The 13,848-nt window shown below is 42.1% G+C and overlaps 1 protein-coding gene across 1 annotated transcript in view; it reads right to left on the bottom strand.

Annotated features, from left to right (window-relative positions):
* The window catches only part of INTU (inturned planar cell polarity protein), a 43,307-nt gene that overhangs the window by 3,914 nt on the left and 25,545 nt on the right, over positions 1–13,848 (bottom strand). Inside the window, exons 7-11 of the mRNA XM_008066401.2 lie at positions 10,445–10,507; positions 9,020–9,241; positions 7,745–8,227; positions 6,384–6,481; positions 851–1,040 (exon numbers count right to left, since the gene is read on the bottom strand). Of these exons, the coding sequence (XP_008064592.1) occupies positions 851–1,040; positions 6,384–6,481; positions 7,745–8,227; positions 9,020–9,241; positions 10,445–10,507 (1,056 nt within the window). The remainder of the gene's footprint in view (positions 1–850; positions 1,041–6,383; positions 6,482–7,744; positions 8,228–9,019; positions 9,242–10,444; positions 10,508–13,848) is intronic.

The following is a 13,848-nucleotide window of genomic DNA, read 5'->3' as shown; positions in this document are numbered from 1 at the left end:
CTGAGAGTTGGAGTCTCACTCTGTCGCCCAGACTGGAGTGCAGTGGCTGCTCCCGGCCACCGCAGCCTCGACCTGCTGGGCTCCAGTGATCCTTCCGCCTCAGCCTTCCAAGTAGCCGGAATTACAGGCATGCACTAACCACACCTGGCTGATTTTTTGATTTTATTTTAGAGATGAGGTATTGCTGCCCAGGCGGGTCTCGAACCCGCAGGCTCAGGCAATCCATTCACCTCAGCCTCCCAAAGCCGCGGGATTACAGGTTGAGGCACCAAGCCCAGCTAAACTACATTTTAAAATCTAAAAAAAGAAAAAAATCTAATTGTTATTGTAACTGTATACAGTATCACGACTCATCCATCAGGTCCAATGTCCAGTGAAGCTTCACCCTGCAAGCATGCAGGCAACCCAGTGCGAAAACACTGCAATATTATGTCCACAGCTGTACCTTAGCCCATTATGTTCCAAATTGCCTTATACTGTTGATTGAATACTTAAAGAATTATCAGCATTGTTTTAGGAAAAAAAAGGGTAGATAGTACTGACCAAGGAATTTGGTCACAGAGATCAAATGTCAGTGGTTCACTTATACTACCCACTACATATTTACTTTGCTATAGAAAACAGGGGCACCATTCCCTGCAATAGTTGCCCAGGACATCACAATCAGGATTATAAAACAAAGCTTTGAAGTACCACAAGTATCATCCTTTTGGTACCCAAGTTAGATTGAGTGACTGTTGAAAGAAAACACTTTAATTAAATGCTGGACATACTGACTAGAGAACAGAGAGACTGCTGAGAGATATGGAAATTAAACAGGCAGAAAACTGGATTTACCACAGTGGCTTACCTCTTCCACCAGTGTCTGCTGGAAAATTGCACGAATGGAAAGGCAACACTGATGGAAATTCCTTATGAGCTGCGGGTGGATAGAGCCACTCAGCTGAGCCACCTCTTCATGGGTCGGAGTGATGACGATTCCCTGCAGGGTTTCCAAGGCAACGTAATGGAAAAGCGTGTTCTCAGGACCAGAAGTCAGTCTGGAAAAGAAAAGAAACAAAATGTAGAAAGGAAAAAGAAACTGTGGTAAGTTTAATGACAATGGTTCATTTTGAATTTAGCAGACTCTTTATAAGTTCTTATCTACAACATAATATTAGTAGTGCAATTAAGGAAGGGAAACAATGACTTCCCTTTACTAAAGTACAGGCTATGGTTAATAATTCCCTTAATGGAGGGAAACACTACACGTTATATAAGGATAAATAAGCATCAATTCATCTGCAAGTAACTTAATCATCCCTTGGCTAAACAACTGACTAAACCCTCTTTTTCCATGGTTGGTAATGAGTAACCCAGCTCATGTCTGGCTCAGCTAGCTCAAGCCATAAGCAAGGCATCAGTTTAGGGTAGACCACATAGAAGAAGACCTTACAACAAACTAAACACATGTTCGTTGGCAGCGTTAAAGTCCTTTATCATGACAGTCACCCTGATGATCCCAAAGAGTAACAGAATGATGACTGCCCACTGAAAGCTGGATTCATTCTCTCTAACACCATGGCAATTACTGGTTGCTGTCTACCGCTTTTCATCATTACAGTCTTGTTTCTCCTGTGTTCTCTTACTGTTCTCATTTTCCCTCTCTGCCCCATCATTTCCTCCTCTAGTTAACCTCAAACAGGCCAGCAGAACCTCAAAATACCGTTAATTTCTACCAGTAGTAAGAGGACCTGAAAAACAAGAGTAACACCAACAATAAAAACAATAGTTACCCAATACTGAATGCACCCTATGGAGGAGAGCAGGGTCTTTACAACACCTCAGTCTTATTCTCATCATGACCTTGCAAGTTATTACTAGCCTCCTGCTGACCATGAGAAAGCCAATGTTCAGAGGACTTGAATTATCTTGCTGGAGAGGTCGCATTGCCAAGGGGCAGAGCTTAGTGGACTCTGAAGCTTACTCTTTCTTTTCTTTTTTTTTTTTGGAGTAGGAGTCTCACTCTGTTGCCCAGGCTGGAATGCAGTGGCACACTCACGGCCACTGCAGCCTCAACCTGTTGGGCTCAGGTGATCCCTTCACCTCAGCCTTAAAGTAGCTGGAACCATAGGCGTGCACCACCATGCCCGGCTAAGTTTTTGATTTATTGTAGAGATGAGGTCCCACCAAGTTGCCCAGGCTGGTCTCGAACGCCTGGACTCAGGCAATCCTCTTGCCCCGGCCTCCCAAAGTGCTGGGATTACACCACGCCCAGCCTGAAGCTTGCTCTTTCAATATCTTGCTTTTTCCTCTCTGGGGCTGGCTTCTGATTGGCAATCTTTAAACATGTGGACAGGAAGTCTCTCCCTGCATCTCACACACTCATGCTGCCCCATTCTAACCCTTCTATGATAAAGGCTGTGTACGCTGAAAAATATCTTCACTCGTTTTTTTCCAGCCATAAGTCCGGAGGTAAGGAAAGGGCAGATTCCAGCTCTTAGTCTACATTCTGCCTGGATCATCCGTGCTTGTTAAGTTTCCATTAAACTGTCACTTTAACAGGGCAGCATGATCCAAATAAACTTCCTCTTCTGAGACAAGGGATACAGAGGAAGAGATCACTCACAAATTCTTCTCTCACTTTTCCATTGGGTAGATGCCATCTCTCTAGAGATAAAAACTTAAACAACTAGGTTGAAAGGAATTGGGGTTATTCAGAAAGGAAATAACTCAAACCACATTAAAAAAAGTTTAGGGTTAGGTATATGGCTTGGGCCAGAGTTAGGGTTAGGATTAGAAGTGGGTTAGTGCTAGGATTAAAGCTAGTGCTAGTGGTGGGGTTAGGCTTAGGTTTTGGTTTGGGCTAAAGTTAGGGTGTGGGTTTAGAATAGGAGTAGAGCTAGTTTTAGGATTAGGTTTAGGGTTAGGGTTGGTGTCAGGGCTAGGATTAAAGTTAAAATTAGTGTTAGTGCTAGGGCATGGTTATGGTTAGGTCTAGGATTAGGATGAAGTTGAGTGTTAGGTCTAGGGTTAAGGTGGGGTTAGGGTTAGGGTTTGTGTTAGGGCTGGGGCTAAAGTTCGGGTTGGTCTTAACATAAGGGTTGGCGTTTGGTCTAGGTACAGGGATCGAATTAGATTTAGAAATAGATCCGGACAAAATAAAATAACAACACACATCTAATCTGGAGGTCTTCCGACTCAAGAAAAGGTATTGAACAGAAACTATTCTTTACCAAAGGACTATTCATAAATTTACTTTTGTGGGAACTAAAATGAACATTTTTGTGATCTTTTAACTTTTTCTCTCAAAAATAAAACAAGAACAAGTTTATCACTTGGAATTCTTAAAGTCACTCACAGTGTATATTAACTAAAAGCTAAAAATCACCAAGTAAGCAACTACTGGGTAGAAAAACAAAAGATATGTAAACAGAAGCAGGTAAGTCAGGTTTGTTCTTAGAAAGGCGACTCCTGCAGCAGAGGTAGGATCTGCAGAGGTGGGAATCAGTGTGGGAACTGAGAGGGGGCTGCAGTGAAACCAGGTCAGGGAGGCCGAGCTGGAACGGGGAAGTTCAGCAGGGCTGAACCGACCCAAGGGCCACTGGATCACAGAACCATAGAACGGACAGGACTTGGCTACCGAATGAAAGTTCCTGTGCACAGTATTTTAAATATATGATATGTCCGTATTTTACAAAAATACGGACATATAAGTTAAGACAATACACTACATCCTGTTTTATATCATGCTTTTAAAATGAATGGCATCCCATAAAAACACCTTGTTGTGTCAGTGGAAATAAACACACACATCTTTGGTGTCTTTTAAAACAGGAAAGCCTATGATTTATACCCCATGTGAATTTATGCTTAAGCTACTGACCTTGAAAATAGTTTCCTTTCACTAGAGGTAATGCCACAATAACATATATTTTTAAAATGTGACATAAAGGTAATAAAATTTCAGAGCAATCTTTTTTTTAAGTGGAAGACTAAGATTTTGTGAAGAAACCTTAGGGTTCCATAAAAGGCTTATTTTCAATTTGTAAAAATATTCTTAACTATCAAAAACTTAATATTTCATACTTGGAGGCATTAAATACCAAATTTAAACACATTAGATTTCCAATATTTTATTTTATGCAAAGTACCTTGTTTTTGGCCTGACTCCGGAAACAAGCATTTCCTGACAATCCTCACAATCCCTGTGACATATATAGTGGAACTTATTGTAACATGTTTCAGTGATTAAGAAGGTGGTACCCTCGGTGTGTGTGTGTGAATTCTATTTGCACATGTCTCACTATTCCAAGAAATTATGCAACTGAATTTATTGCACCAGTTGATCCCACACAAGACATCACAATTGCCTACCAGGCAAGGCTCAGGCAGGTCTGCCTGTCAGCGCCCACTAATTGCATAAGGGAACAGTTAGCTTTTCAGGTTGCGAGCACAATCGACTTTCTAAGCTGCTAAGCATTCTCTCCTCACCCAGGGCCTTTCCCCTCAGAATGCCCTACTCAATGTGAGCCTGAGGTTTCACCGTTTTACGAAAGAGGGTGTTAGGGGGCCAGCTTCCTGGGACCCAAGCTCTGAGGGCTTGGAAGTAGGGAGGATGCTCACTGGGGACGCCTCGGGGAGCCAGCCGCGGGGGGACCCGATGGGGCTGTAGCTGCGCGAGGCCTGGTGGGCCCCACCCGGCACACGAGCCCGGGCGGTCTTGAGGGCAGGCCAGGGGCCAAGGCTTTGTGCTCACGTAGCTCCTGGTCATCAGAAGGGGCCACACCCAGGGAGGGCCACGATCTTAGCTGCTGACAAAGGTCTGTGTGGACACAGCTTGGGTGGGGCTTGGCTGTGCGGCCTTAGCAGTCGTCACTTGCCAGCTTTGGGACCGGGGACCGGCATCACACCGTTGTATCCACTGGAGTCCAGAAACACTTGAATTTAAACACTGTATTAGACACACAAGGGAGGTCTCCTTTGGAAGACAGATAAAGGCGGACTTTCACAGTTTGAAATACTTTCTTTTTTTTTTTTTTGAGTTGGAGTCTCACTCTGTCGCCCAGACTGGAGTGCAGTGGCCGCTCCGGGCCACCGCAGCCTCGACCTGCTGGGCTCCGGCGATCCTTCTGCCTCAGCCTCCCAAGTAGCCGGAATTACAAGCATGCGCTACCACGCCCGGCTGATTTTTTGATTTATTTTAGAGATGAGGTCTCGTGGCCCAGGCGGGTCTCGAACCTGCGGCCTCAGGCAATTCACCCACCTCAGCCTCCCAAAGGCGTGGGATTACAGGCTGAGCCACCGAGCCCGGCTTGAAATACTACTTTTAAGTGTTTTCATCTCTTAAACTAAAAAGATGAGGCTGAGGTGGGAGGATTGCTTGAGGCCAGGAATTTGAGACCAGTCTGGGCAACAAAGCAGACCCTGTCTCAACAAAACAACAGAAAAACTAGCTGGGCCTGGTGGTGCACATCTGTAGTCCCAGCTAATTTGGGAGGCTGAGGCAGGAGGATCACTTGAGCCCAGGAGTTTGAGGCTGTGGTGAGCCAAGTTCATACTACTGTATTTCAGCCTTGGTGACAGAGTGGGACCCTGCCTCAAAACAACAACAACAAAAGCTACACAAAAACCCAGCACTAATACAGTAATTTTTCCCCAATGTGTAATGAAATATTACGAAAATGTCACATATATTACCTCTATATATAAGATATCTCATAATGATATTTGTTGAATAAAATCTCTACGAGGGGAACCCTCCAAAAATCAGAATTATCATTTGGAGGGTGGGTCCCTTGTAGTACAGGCTTCCCCCACCAGGTAAGTGTTCTAGGAACTCATCAGCATCAGTGTATCAGCTAGTGTTGCTGTGAGAGGCTGTGTTTGTCTTTTTTGGGGGGGGAGATTCTTTCAATGTGTTTGCTCATTTCATGACAGGTGATTTACAAGTGTACCTGCCCACACCACGCTGAGTATTCAGCAGTTTTTGACCAAAAATGTCATGGCCCTCATTCCCCAGCGTCCCTATTTACCCGATCTTGTCCTTAAAAAACATTTTTTTTGTTTCCCTAAATGAAAAAAGTCCTCAAAGGGAAACATTTTATTGATGTGGAAGAGCTGAAACAAAAAAAGGTAGAAGCACTAAAAGGCATCATCAACATTAATGAGTTTAAAAACTGTTTTGAGCAGTGGAAAAAGTGTCTCCATAGGTGTATTGCATCAAACAGAGAGTACTTGGAAGGGGACTGAAGTTTAAACATATAAGAATAAATACACAATTTTTAATAAATAAATTCCAGTTTTTTTAGGTCTCTCATATGTGTTATGAAATTATACTTTCTCATTGTAAAACTTCCTCAAAGAGTTTAAGTAAAAAAGAATATCATAGGGAATGTTCTTACTTCATTGTGTTATAAAGTTCCAATTCTTTTTCTGGAAGGTCCTTTTTCAAGTTTCCTAAATGAAATGGATTTGGAAGAGTAGATTTCTTTTTAGTGACCTGAAAAATACAGGAAAGTAGACCAGTTTATATCTAGGGATGGAATCAGCAGAGATAAGTTACAAATGAATAATCCCTCTAAGAATACTCCTAACATTTTACAATGCTTCCTTTAAAGATTTTCAAGGCTAACTTGCCTCTTGGCTTACCCTTTGCTAACAAGGACCCCTGGACCTTATCACAGGGGCATGAGGATATTCCCCAAAAACCTCCCCAGGGCCATCACCAAGTTAGTACATCTGCACATTTGTCTCCTTCCTAGACTCTGCACTCCTTAGAGTCACAGGCTGTGTCTTAATGACCTCTGTATCTCTCTTGTGTAGCACGGCCCTTGGCAATTAGTAGATGTTCAATCTACATGTGTTGAATGGCCATCTTAAAAGTTGGTTCGATTTCTCTTTGGAGCTGTTCAGGGCTTGGCAATTTAAATCTGTCCAGATCCTCTCAGTCTGTATTTCCAATTTCACCAACCAGGATAAGTGGCTCCCGGACTGAGGGGAGAGCCTCCTAAGAACATTCCACTTGGGGCTCCAGGAGTATTCTACTGTTTGAAATCAGGAGACTGGATCTATGGCCATTTCTGCCACGCCACTCAGAACAATTTGTGTTCCTTCCCAGACTCCTCCTTTTTCAGGCCTTGCCTGGCATCACCTCCATCTGCCCTCATGATGAGTTTCTAAAGTTTCAGAGTCTTTGGAAAGACAATAGCATCACCAGACTAAGCATGAGGCCCCCAGGGTGATTACCTTGATTATCATTTAGAGTTTTTGTGGTATTTTCATGGGGAAAAAAACTATAGAAGTGATAAATAATCTACAAAATGAATATCCTCCTTGCCTTACAGTCACAATTTTACATCTTCCAGTACAGAAAGCAGACCTTCACAGATGCAAATAAAACAATACTTATCTACTAAAAACATTTTATTGGCTATTGAGTCGGGTCACCCTGATGTCCCAGAGAGGAAGTTCTCTGATTGTAAATAGAGAAGAAGGACACAGACATGGAAGGTGACATTAGAGAGCTTCCCTGCTTGTATGTTGCTCAACAGAGAGACTGGATGGCAAGGTGCCCTGGCTTGTTACTTGATAATAAGATCATAATTCCCTTTCCTTTTGGTTCTAAGTAATTGCTTTGCCAACAGTGACTGAAACGATCACCATTTCTAATGAGGATTGATATGCCATTTAAAAAATTCTCCTGTGATCACAAAATAAGGCCCGAGAGACAGCTCCAGGATATACACGCGGAGTGAGCACACACCTGAAGCAAGGCCCCGCTGTCTTCTGACCCATCAGAGCCCTGAGACTCTCTTTGCCTCCGCACTGCCTCCGGTGTAGTCTGCGGGCTAAGGCCCCCGCCGTCTCCACCAGCACACGCACCGTCAGATCCTCCACTGCTTCGAGGCGGACTGGGTTTACGCACCCTTAAGGGATAGTCACCAAAAAGAGTCCTTTTGCATTTGGGCGAGGCTGTAGCCCTGGAAGTACCTTGTAACCTGCTGAGAATAGGTGAAGTGGTCACACCCTCTGTTTTTTCCCGTGGCCCAGCCAGGAACCAGTCAGCACAGGATAAACAGGGAGTTGGAGAAGTCGCCAGACGGTCCTCTATGCGGGAGTCTACCCCTTGCAGCTGGTACAGGGTGGCTTTGACCTGATCCACGTACACACAGTCTGGTCCAGGATTCCCGACAGCTTTGGATGCGCAGCCTCCAGCTTCTAAGAGTACACACAACATGTAATATCTCTATAAGGAAAATATGAATGCAGCTATTAATATAGCTTAGCTACCATGAAAACATTTACATACAATAGGCATGTATAATTTTTTTTTGTTTTTAGAAAGCAGGATTTATTGAGAGGACAGAAAAGTTCCCACAGTGGAAGGGGGCCCAAGGGGGTTGCCCGCATGGATACATTTATAAAAGCCAAAGACATAGGGACCTATTGCACAATTCTGTGATGATTATTAAAGATTCCTCCTGGGCAACCCTTTTGGGTCCCCTCCCACTGTGGCGCTTTGCTCTCCTCTCAATAAATCCTGCTTTCTAAAAAAAAAAAGGATTCATCCTTCTTCTTTTCTTCTTGGTCATATCAATGCTTCTTGATCCCACTGAAGACAATTCTACTTTGCCTTACCTTGATATACCTTCAACTACTACTCTTGGTACATGGAATTCTCTAAGATAACTGTCAAAAAGCCTCAATCATTTAATTTACAACTACATATTTATTCTGTACCTGGTGCCATCTTCATGTCTCCCTCTATTTTCTAAAACAAGCTAAAAGGATAAAACCACTACAGAAAGAGGAAAGAAAAATCTCAATAAACTGCTAAAATATTTTCTTAGATTTTATCAATATTTGTCCATTAGTATGAAATGGGTGCAAAGGAAAAAGAATAAAGGGGCATATAACATTTTTTTGAATACTAGTATTAAACGTACTCATACTTTTAAGTAAGCATGTTTGTTTATTTAGAGAATAGGTGGCAAACAAAAAAAGGAAAACCGAGAGAAAGAAGCCAAGGTAAACTTACCAAGCCGACAATTAGCAAAAAATATCTCCCTTCGGCTTCCTGAAAGACTTCAGTGTTTGCATCTGCAGGAGGCTGGAGGTGATGCTGAGGAAACACCTCCCTCCACATTATCAGCTGCCCGATTCTCTGCTTTGCTGCTAAGGGCAGCAGGCAGTAGTGGCGACAGTAGGCAGCTATGTCAATGAGGTCATCCTTAGGCAAATGACTGCATATCAAATAGCCCTGGAATGCGACCACAGAGAACAACAGCCAACAGTGATACACAGCTGTAGGGATCCCATAACATATTTTAAAGACTTTTCTTTTCTTTCTTTTTTTTTTTTTTTTGAGTTGGAGTTTCCCTCTGTCACTCAGGCTGGAGCGTGGTGGCACACTCACGGCCACCAGAGCCTCAACCTACTGGGCTGAGATCCTTCCACCTTGGCCTTCCAAGTAGCTGGAACCACAGGTGCGTGCCACCACGCCCAGCTAATTTTTTCATTTATTGCAGAGACAAGGTCTCGCCAAGTTGTCTGGGCTGGTCTCGAACCCCTGGGCTCAGGTTTGCGTCCACCTCCCAAAGTTCTGGGATTGTAGGCGTGAACCATCACGCCCAGCTTCCAAAGACTTTTATAAACACTTCTTCAGTTGGCTTAGAATATTCTAGTTTCAAATGAGATAAATGAAGATACAGTGAAATAAATGTTTGATTCTGGGATCAAACTAGAGATCAAATGACAACTTCAGGGACCCAACAGGTAGACGTAAGTGTAAAGCAAGATCCCTTCTGCAGAGTACAGCTTTGAGAGGCCAGCAAAATTAGAAAAGAACTGAGTTCTGAGGATGGAAAGGGAAGAAGCAGGGTCTAGGCATTGACTGCCTTTTCACTGTGTGCCTTTCTGTACTGTCTGGTTCTTTGTTAGATGTGTTTCATATTATGTGTAGAGATCTTTTCTAACTAAACACTGTTATAAGGTTCAGAATTTTGTTTATAATAACAAAAACATAAATGATATATACCTAAAAATATTTCTAAAAAACAAAAATGCTTAAATTTATTTGATACTTAACTTGTTTTATAGAGAAGGCAGCTAAATGTTATGAGATTTACTTAAAGATGTACAGTTGCTTCTGAAGATAGAACAAAACACCACACCATTGCAAAAAGAAATCAAGAAAGTATTGTTTTTCTCTCCTACATGCTTGGTTGAGTCCTGTTGCTCTTTATCACATGTATGAACACTTAAGAATGCAATGAAACCATCAATACTTACTATATTTACAAATACTCGTATGTTGGTACAAGTCTTGCTATAAGGTCTTAATCTTATGGTGCCTACGTTCAGAGGAAAAGAGATAAATGTGTTTTTCATGTTTGCAAAAGTTTGAGAAAGGTCTGTTTACATAGCAGTTGGACATTCACACAGATTTCAAGCTTCAACTTACCTTGTAAAATAGAGAAGCTCCCAAAATTGTATACAGTCGCCTCATGTCATAGTAATCCTCAGACTGGGGGAAGAATTCACAGTGGACTTATATATACGTGTATATATATATATACTGGGATTTTAATCACTATTATATATATAGTGATTAAAATCCCAGTTAAGCTATGATCATTATTAAATGGAAATTACATTCTTTAGTAATTCAACTTTTCATGGTGCCCTTTAAGTATCAGCATACTATAGTATTAGGGTGAAAAATAATATGCATAACGTTTATTTGACCGAGAACAAATTTATTTTTGATTCCTAGAAGACACTGTTGATTAGAGACATCTAAGAATAGAACGCAGAATGTATCACTCCGTGAGCAATTTCTTAAATCTTTTAAGACCAAGAGCTTAGTCTACCATACATCATTGAAAGTACTCGATATTATCATATACTATTTTGAAAGCACTATTTGCAGGCAACTGAGCGGCATGTAAAAAAAGGTAAATACACATACCCTGTAAGTAGTTTCACTTCTGGAAATCTACAGGAATACTCAAATGGTAGAACCAAAATTTTAATATGAAAAGTAAGCAGTAGAATTATTTGTAATGAGGGAAAGTAGTGATAACATAAAGTTTAACAACAGAGGAATGACCTACTAAATTAGGTATGTTATTTCACAGAATATCACACAGGTGTTAAAAAATTAAGACTGATCTATATAAGTGATCTATCTATATATTGGTAAGGCTTTTATGGATATATTGCTTAGCAAAGAATGCAAACTGCAGAACAAAACAGGCATGATCATGTTATTTTTGTTAAAAATAGCACCCCTCCCACAACTATATCTATGTGTGTTGGTTTGTGTGGGGATGCTTGTCCAGGAAAAGGTCTGGAAAGACAAGCTCCAGTCTGTCAGAGCAGGGACACCAGGGGATGGAGGGGCTAGAGGACTGAGGGAGGCTGTGTGCCTGTAATAGCCATACTTGCATCACCATGCAACACACGTGTATTCCTTTTTCAATTAAAAAAAAAACCTCAGTGAAACCTAAAGAAAACCGGAAACCGTCTAAACCTCCCTCAACTGGGGAATGGGTAACCAGACTGTCACACAATACAATGGAAACTACTACTCAGCAACAGTAAGGACTGGACGGCAACGGATTACAGCCGCATAGCTGAATCTCAGGTCCATGACGCTGAGTAAAAGAAGACAAAATAATACCTACTGCAGAGCTGCTTTACGTGACATCCTGGAAAAGGTAAAACCACGGGGAGAGAACACAGACCAGTGATTGCTAGAGGTGGGAGGGCGGAACGGGGTGACTATCAAGGGGGCACAGAGGAATTCACTAAACATAAATTATATCCTCATAATTTAAAAAAACTAAAGAACACAATGTCAGAAGATTAAGTCTTAAATTTAAGTTCACCAAAAAGTTCAGAGTAGATCTCTATTTTCATATGTATATATATTTTTTAGTCAGGGTCTCACTCTGCCACCCAGGCTAGAGTACAGTGGCAGGATCACAGCTTACTGCAGCCTCAACCTCTTAGACTCAGGCAATACTCCTGCCTCAGTCTCCCAAATAACTGGGACTACAGGAGTGCATCACCATGCCTGGCTAATTTTTTGTACAGACAAGGTCTCACTATGTTGCCCAGTCTGGTCTCCAGGGCTCAAGCAATCCTCTTGCCTTAGCCTGCTAAAGTGCTGGGTTTACAGGTGTGAGCCACTGTGCCCAGCCTAATAGATCCTTTATCTAACCACAGAAAATATTGTTAGCTCTACTAGTCATTAAAAAGATGTTTTATAAGTGCAGGAAGTAGATTTTTAAGAATTAAACCTACTAGACATATGTTCCCCAAACCAGAGAGTTTAATACTTTAGATCTAAAACTGCTCCTAATGACTAGTATCCTTCTAAACATTCTCCATCAGTGAATGATATGACCCATGGAGAATTCACCATGTGTAAATTTCCATAATGCTCACAAGCAAATCAACCTTTCGTCTGCTGGAGTCCTCAAGTCAATCCTCTTCGTGCTAACATTCTCCCCCACTGGCCCCAGCAATCTTCTTGAGAATGAGCCAATCCTCAAGGGTTCTATCCCTCAATCCCCACTTACTTTTTAAAATAACTTTTATTACTAAAAATTTTGAGCATATACGAAAAGAGAACAGTAGAATTAGGTCCTGTGTAGCCACCACCACTCAGTTGTGACTGTGACCCGTCCACAGCTCATCTTGTGTCCATACCCTTCCCTCTTCACCACTCTCTGTTGAGCCATTTCAAAACCCAGATCTTACATCATTTCATCTGTCTATACTTCAGAATGCATCTCTAAAACAGAAGGAGTCTTAAATACTGGGGGTACCAAAAAAGGGTATATACATTTTATTTTATTTTATTTTATTTTTTTTTTTGAGTTGGAGTCTCACTCTGTCGCCCAGACTGGAGTGCAGTGGCCACTCCTGGCCACCGCAGCCTCGGCCTGCTGGGCTCAGGCGATCCTTCCGCCTCAGCCTTCCAAGTAGCCGGAATTACAGGCATGCGCTACCACGCCCGGCTGATTTTTTGATTTATTGTAGAGATGAGGTCTTGCTGCACAGGCAAGTCTCGAACCTGCGGCCTCAGGCAATCCACTCACCTCAGCCTCCCAAAGGCGCGGGATTACAGGCTGAGCCACTGAGCCCGGCTGGGTATATACATTTTAAAAGATGTAAAGAGATGTTTGCCATCACCAGAAGTATTTGGACACTGATGGTAGCCACTTTGAGCACCTCTTGTAAATGCAGAAGTCAAACGTGATTTGTATTCAGCTTATTGAGTATTACAGTTTTAATACAGTTTTTTCATTTCTTGAAATGTGTATACATTTTTTTGGCATTCTGCATACATAACCATAATACCATGACCACATCTAAAGAATTATTCTCATCGAATACCCAGTCATTAGTGTTTACATTTCCTTGATTATCTCAGAAATGTTTTTCAAAAGTCCGTGTGAATCAGGATCCAAGAAAGGCCATACATTGCATCTGGTTGCTATGTTAAGGCACTCATGACTGATAAGAAGAAACTGTCCTGAAATGTTTCCCAGTCTGGATTGTGCAGGCTGCACCCCCTCTTTCCCAGATAGGGTCATTTGACATGACCCCTTTTTGATGGTATTTCTTGTAAACTGGTAGTTAGATCTTGAAGTCTCTTCAAGTGTAGGTCATAGGTGGTGTGTGTGTCTCCATCAGGACCCATATACTATGTCGCTGTCTCCCTTTATGTGATATTAACAACTACTGGTGACCACTGGCCAGATCCACTAATATGATTGTAGAACAGTGATAATCCAATTCCACCAGTCTTTCTTGACATGCCAGGTAGACTACCCCCATAAAGAGAAACTCCCC

This window comes from Carlito syrichta, unplaced genomic scaffold, assembly GCF_000164805.1.
Source record: "Carlito syrichta isolate Samal-C Ts95f unplaced genomic scaffold, Tarsius_syrichta-2.0.1 Scaffold308916, whole genome shotgun sequence".
Lineage (NCBI taxonomy): Eukaryota > Metazoa > Chordata > Mammalia > Primates > Tarsiidae > Carlito > Carlito syrichta.
The sequence above is the reverse complement of the archived record's forward strand: the minus strand, read 5'-3'. Positions and strand labels throughout refer to the sequence as shown.